The sequence below is a fragment of the Macadamia integrifolia genome, chromosome 14 (assembly GCF_013358625.1).
Source record: "Macadamia integrifolia cultivar HAES 741 chromosome 14, SCU_Mint_v3, whole genome shotgun sequence".
Lineage (NCBI taxonomy): Eukaryota > Viridiplantae > Streptophyta > Magnoliopsida > Proteales > Proteaceae > Macadamia > Macadamia integrifolia.
The window spans coordinates 3,367,285-3,374,091 of record NC_056570.1 but is presented as its reverse complement, the minus strand read 5'-3'; the positions used below and the strand labels follow the sequence as shown (position 1 = coordinate 3,374,091).

General features: G+C 38.3%; 1 protein-coding gene across 1 annotated transcript; it reads right to left on the bottom strand.

Annotated features, from left to right (window-relative positions):
* Positions 1-2,744: 2,744 nt before the first annotated feature.
* On the bottom strand, positions 2,745-4,829 carry LOC122061287 (ethylene-responsive transcription factor CRF1-like). Its single transcript, XM_042624509.1, has one exon. The coding sequence runs from the start codon at positions 4,062-4,064 to the stop codon at positions 2,949-2,951; it is 1,116 nt and encodes a 371-aa protein (XP_042480443.1). The 5' UTR covers positions 4,065-4,829; the 3' UTR covers positions 2,745-2,948.
* Between the last annotated feature and the right edge of the window lie 1,978 nt (positions 4,830-6,807).

Genomic DNA, 6,807 nt, shown 5'->3' with positions numbered 1-6,807 from the left:
GTATTTTTTTTTTTTTTGTAACTCAATTTTAGTTAAACCTTGAAACTGGTCGGTTGATCTGGTTGAGTCCACTTTGAATGTAATAATGAAATGTAACGCAGTAAAGTGAAAAATCACAATCCCACACATGTTCCGTGAATGCAATGAAATGAAACACATGCAATAATAAACCAAATAAAGTTGAGAGCATGGTCAGCAAAAAATAATGTAATAATGTACTATACCCTACTTTCTAAACCATAGTTATAAATATAGGTATTAAAGATCTATATAAATATTGACACCATTGCAGATCAACCTATTGGATTGTAAGAGACAGTTTTGTCTTCAATTACAATTAAAAAATATATCGTTTCTTGAACAAATTTGTCTTTATTAATAACAGTACTTCTATAAAACGGAAAGTAAATATAGGAACGGGAATTACCTCAATGTAGCTTTTCATGTAACGGAACTGATTAGGTTATATGTACCACACATCGATCTATACGAAAAGCGACGAACGGAAGATTGTGACGATCTCGTTAAGTAAAGTTCTATCCTCCAAATCCAATGATTGTAATAGAGATTCTTGGAGATACATACACTCTCAATTACTAGAGACAGAAGAGTATAGAGAGAGAGAATGAAAGCTCTTGAGATTAAGTCCAAAACCTTGCTTTGTTGTGGTCAAACATCATATTTATAAAGATTTGGCCAGTTAGAATTCCTAATCTTAATAGGTTTATGATTATCCCAAATGGACGACCCACAAACAAAACGAATCAAGACCTAGTCCAGCCTAATTCGATTAACATGAGATTATGAGATCGGTTAGTATCATCATGGAACGCAGCCAATATCGATATAAATCCACCGATACACCCGACCTGTTACCAGTATTTATAACCATGTTTTAAAGTCATCTTTATTTATGTTTGGTGAAGAAATAAAGAGAGGCAAATATAACAATTTATGAGAGAGAGAGAGAGAGAGAGAGAGAGACTCTTCTTCTTCATTAGTCCTTCCACGTTCCTTTAACGCTTATGCGTGATGGGCGCATTTAAATGCGTTTGGATTTTAAGAAATACTTTTCACTAATTTCCACAAACGACCGACAGACAGGAAAGGGACCCTTTTTGCAGAGCCAAACAAGCTATCTCTATGTCATCCCTGACCTCTATAATTAGAGAGAATGGGATAACAAAATCTCTCGGACATAATTATTGCTCTCTCTCTCTCTCTCTCTCTCTATTTATATATAACATTCTCTTCCTTTTCCGTATTTAGATTTAAGACTAATTGAGTTGTTAAGTTCTTGTTCTTCTCAAATGTTACACACATACTAATATAATTGTTGAGTAATACTCACTCATCTAGGCATGCATTTGCTTGGCTCTGCCATTACAGCTTTTGCTGTTTGGTTACATTAATTGATTTAATTGAACCTTACCTATATTAATAATGGTCAATTTTGAGATTAATATCTTCTCAAACCATAGGACCAAACATGAACTGGCCTTATATTTTTAATGGTTGTCATTAAGAGTGTCAAAAGCTGGTCTGCACCGATAGCTCCGACTCAAATCAATCGATAAGTAAGCAACATCAGGTATTATTCTATATCCTCTTTGATTAGCTGCCTCCATCAAAGAATAATTGTCAAATCCTTACTAAACAATATCTTTAATGTTATCAATGATGACCATACCTTCATTCCAAACTCTGAGAGTAATAAAATCTATCGCTTAAGCTGCCCTATTAGTATTGGTTTCTCGAATAGGTACTTTATTGGATTCATTCTAGAAACTATTATGGATGGGTAAACACATAAATAGTGTTTCATTACATTGATTGATATCCCGAGTTGTCACAGAAGAATTTGAAGTGAATGTCATAGTGAACGATTTTAAACTTGGAATCAGGGTTTGAATTGTTCCTCGCTAATTGAATTTGATAAAAACAAAACCCTAGAATAGGCCCCTCAAATATGAAAATCTAGTAATTCGGTCATGAACCCTAGAATATTTCTATACAAATCCTTCGCTTTTTTTTAAGTAGATACCTAGAGAGTTGCATATAATGGGTTCAACATTGAACGTGCCCTAAAATAATATACATAGTATCTATTGTAGGGACTCAAATCTTCTACGATGAGTGACAATGAGGATCCAACATCTGAAAGGGTTCGACATACAACCCCCAACCATTGGATCCTCACTGCCTCCCTGCAGAGGATTTGGTCAACTAAAAGAGTCAACGATCCGAAATTCCAGATCCCCAGTTTGAGTCCGATTTGGAAGCGCGGATCCTTTAGCATCAATAATGAAAAAGGTTAAAAAAAAAAAAAGTGATCTGACGGTGAGGGCTTATCCAAATCTCTTTACAAGTCAGAAAGCCACATCTGGAATCGAGACTCTTTGGCATTGAATGCTCATCTTTGGCTTCTTTTTAGACCAAAAAATGAATCAAAGCATCAAACCAAACAGACCCCGCCTGCGCGTGTATAATAATAATAACCATTTAAAGAAAAAAAACGTTTAAAGTATGGGATTGAGAGGGAAATAAGAAAAAGAAAAGGTCAAAAATGTCAGAGCGACCGACCCACACGGGGTTGGTTCGAGTGTGAACCACTTTTTTGAGTCCTGTGCTTTGCCGGTGCCGTTCCGTGGAAATTCTCACACCCAAACGAAATTAGTGCTTAAATCACGCCTCCTCGTGGGACCCAAATAAATTTAAATTAATTAATTAATTAATAAAAATAATAACATTAAAAAAAAAACTCATATTATCAACTCAAAATTACAATTGTCTCTCACAGTTCTCAAAACCAACAAATTAAAAACCAAAATTACATAAAAAAAATCAAAAATAAAAATTAAATAAAATAGCTGATATTTGGTTCCCGCCGTTACAAAATCTGCCGATGAATCGACAACCTACGACGGAAAACGGTGAAAAACTCGTTATCAGAGAGCAACGAGAGGATCAGAAGCGAATATATCGCCGATTTCTTGAAAGAAGTCATCTACGCGCCATGATGATGATCCGATATCTTCACTTGAACCGAGAAAGATATCGCCGAAATCTACACTGAAAAAATTGTCCGGCAAGTTTAACTCATCGAACAGCTCCGGCGCCGGTGTTTCGAAATCCATTAAATCGTTTAAGAAAGGTGTATCTTCTACACAAGACAAGAAGATTTCACCTTCTCCTTCGCAACCACTCACACTGGTACTGGTACTGGTACTATTATCACTACTGCAACCACCACTAGGTACAGATTCAGGTTGAGGTTCTGGTAAAGACGCTTCTTCTTTGATTTGTTTAAACGGTTCCTGTCGGTTTTGAGACTCGGAGTCTTCACTTGGAGCAGAACGGAACCGGAGAACGGAGGTCGGAGATGAGAGGTTGTGAGGTGATTCTTCGCCTGAGTCGTAGCTGGTAGACGTCGTCGTCTGTACTTCTGGTTTGGGTTTAAGTACTGTAGTTGTTGTAGTGGTAGTGGTAGTGGCGAAATTGGTCATGGCATCGGGACCTCGTAACTGAATCGCCGCATTGTCATAAACCTTAGCCGCTTCCTCGGCGGTATCATAAGTACCCAGCCATAGCCGTATACGTCGCGCAGGATCTCGAATCTCTGCAGCCCATTTGCCCCACGGCCGTTGCCTTACGCCACGGTACTTCTTGCCGTTGTTAGACACAGATAGCTTCACCGGCCGGCGACCCACCTGAGTCTCCGCCGGTCTGGGAAGTCTTTTCCGACCGTTGTTCCTTACGGATCTGTTGGTCCAGTTTCCCGTGGCGCAGCTTTCATCCCGGGAACATGACTCGATACTTATCTCACTGACGTATTTCTTCACACGGTGGCGGCAGAAGAGTTGGTCTTCCTCGTCGCTTGAGGAGTCTGTGGCATCGGCATCGGTGATGGAGATCCTCACAACTTTTGGACCACCGGAGGCGCTTGACTCCCACTGGGAGCGGCAACCTACATTTCTAGACCTCGCCGACGAGGGTCTGAGGAGCTTCTTAGTGACATGGCGGTGCTCGGAGTATTTGATAGGAGAGAAAACACTTTGATCCATTTCCCCAATCGATTTTTCTCTGATTCTTCTTCTATCCAAGCATTGGAGAGAAAAAAAGAAACAAACAAAAGGGTCCAGAAGTGAAAGGTAAAGAAGGAGAGGGGAAGAAATAGGAGATGAAAAAGGATAGATAGATAGATTCCTTTACGAATCAACCACACGAGGAGAGAATAAAGAGAATAAAGAGGATAGAGAAAGCTGAGAGGAGGCAACAGGGAACTGTTGAACAAAGGGAAAAAGCCAACCCAGAACTGAAGAATAAATACTGAGAAAGAGAGGAAGGAAAGAGGGAGGGAGGGAAGGAAGAAGAACAAATGGGGAGAAACTACAAGGAAAGTTAGTCCTTGCAAAAAAGGGAAACCCAGAAAACTTCCTTTACCGGGAAAGGAAAGCGAATAACTGTCTGGAATCACAGTAGTCGTAGTTGGAGGAGTAACGATTTCTTCGTCAGCCACCGAAACTTGCTATTTTTAGCAATATCACGAGGATTCTTCGAATGGGATTCGAAAATCTTTGATTGTTTCCGGCGAAACACTGCTGTTTACAAATGGGATTGAATGAACTAACAGAGAAATTATCGTTCTAGTAGTTGCAGATAGAGGTACTGAGAAGGGATTTCGTTTGAACTTTTGAAGAGTAGTCGTCTCTCAGAGATTGAGCTGAGGAGAAGAGTTAAGAGTTCGGAGTTTTGGTGCCGTGACACCGAAATCCCTGTTTTATAGGTTCCAACAAACTTATTTATCACTTATTTTTGGGAATTTTTTTTTTTTTCTAAAATAGTTTTTTAATGGAGGTGAAGGGGGGCAGGTCATATCAGCTATGTAAACACATAAAAACACAGTCACACTCTCTCTCTAAAAAACCAAAGATTCCGGCGACGACGAATCGGCTGAATTCCAACCGCGACCCGCCGCATCCGGATGGTGAGGTGTGAAAGCCTCAAAGGTAGAGAGATAGAGAGATTAGGGGTCCCACAAAAGAGGTGTCGACAAAAGGAAGGGGTGTGGGATCAGTGGTGACTAGGCCAAATTGGAGTCATTGGAATCCGAGATTCAGGTCACGTGATAATGGAGGGAGTCCCTCTCACTCTGTTTCTAGTTTCTACATTATTATTCCAGTCAAATCCTTGGATTACCGACATCATTAATAACTTAATTACTTTTATCCCCCTTAATTTGACCTACTTAAATCGCCCCATTTGTTAAATCAACCCCCGACCTCTTCTTTTTTCTTCATTTGACCCACATTAACCCCCCCTAATTGTTAAATCAACCCCCACTCAGTAGTGTTAATTAGGGATTTAAATTGATCGAACCGGTTGGTTTTAATCAGGTTTAATTACAATGAAGATTATTAAATACCCCTGTGTGCGTCGTCCAAGGTGTGCCTAGTGGGAGTCAAATTTATGTAATTAGTTCTTGTAGACATATTTCTAGTTGATCAATTGTTTACGATACATAAACGATGGATTCAATATAATTGGTCTAATATGATTTTAAACATACAACAACAATCATAATCTTATCTCAACTAAATAGGATCAGCTACATGGATCCGATAGAGAAGTACATAAGCATAAAAAAGAAGCCAAAATGAAGACAAATGGAGATAAGAGAAAAAGGTAAAGTAGTAGAAAAAGACACAACATGGGAACATCTCCTGTGTCTGGCTTTAAACATATCAATTGACTAATTGGACTATTGATGATCCTAAATAGACCATAATTAATCCATAAACATGTTGAATGGACTTAAATGGCCAAACCAACCTATAAACAATTCTGTCATTGATTAATCTTAATCGAACGATCATAAGGCAACCTTGCATCGAGAACACCTGATTTTTTATCACTTTGTTTGTTTTCATAAATATTTAGTAATTGATCGAACCAGTCTCAAGTTTTAACCGGTTGGCTCAAGACAAGCCAACTTTTGACACCCCTAAATTCCTAATATTAAATTTACCAAAAAAATTCCCAATATTAATGAATGAAACATAGTTAGTTAAAAGGGGCACTTTGGTCATTTGAGGTGTCACGTGATTTTCTACAGCTAAGAATTACGTTTTATTTGTTTTTTACAGCTAATAATCACGTGGCAGAGACAAAACCTTGGATTGGGTGCCTCTAAAATGTAAAAGGTTGATGTACGGCGGAGAATAGCTCTTACTTCTTACTACTCTCTCTCTCTCTCTCTCTCTCTCTATCTCTTTCTCTCTCATCGGAGTCGTCGTCTCTCACTCACATACACAGTCCCACTTGCAGTGTTGCAGTGCTGTACCGCATATCAAGGAACCGATGGTGATTGGTGAGATTTTTACCCATCAATCATCCATTTCTAACGAACACGAATGAAATAGCTTTTTTTCTTTTTCTTTTTTTTACTGTGAAGCGTCGCCTATCAGACTTTCTTGTTGGATGTTCAGTCTCGACTCTCGATAACGAATTTCATGGATTGTTGGCCATTTTGGGTGAAATGTACGGTCCTTATTACATGATTCAAATCAATTTAAAAAAATATTATTAGAAGAAGAATAAGAAGAAGCAATTGAAGATTGGATTTTGTACTTTTACTTGGGCACTACTCAACACATGTACGAAACCTTTTTATGATTGCTTGGTCCATATTTCTTGTCTATTTATGCTATTTGTCCATGTATTTCAAACATTTATAAGAAAATAAAAAATAAAAAGTTATCAATGTCTTTTTTTTCTTTGGATAAACAGTATCAATGTATTTAAAAA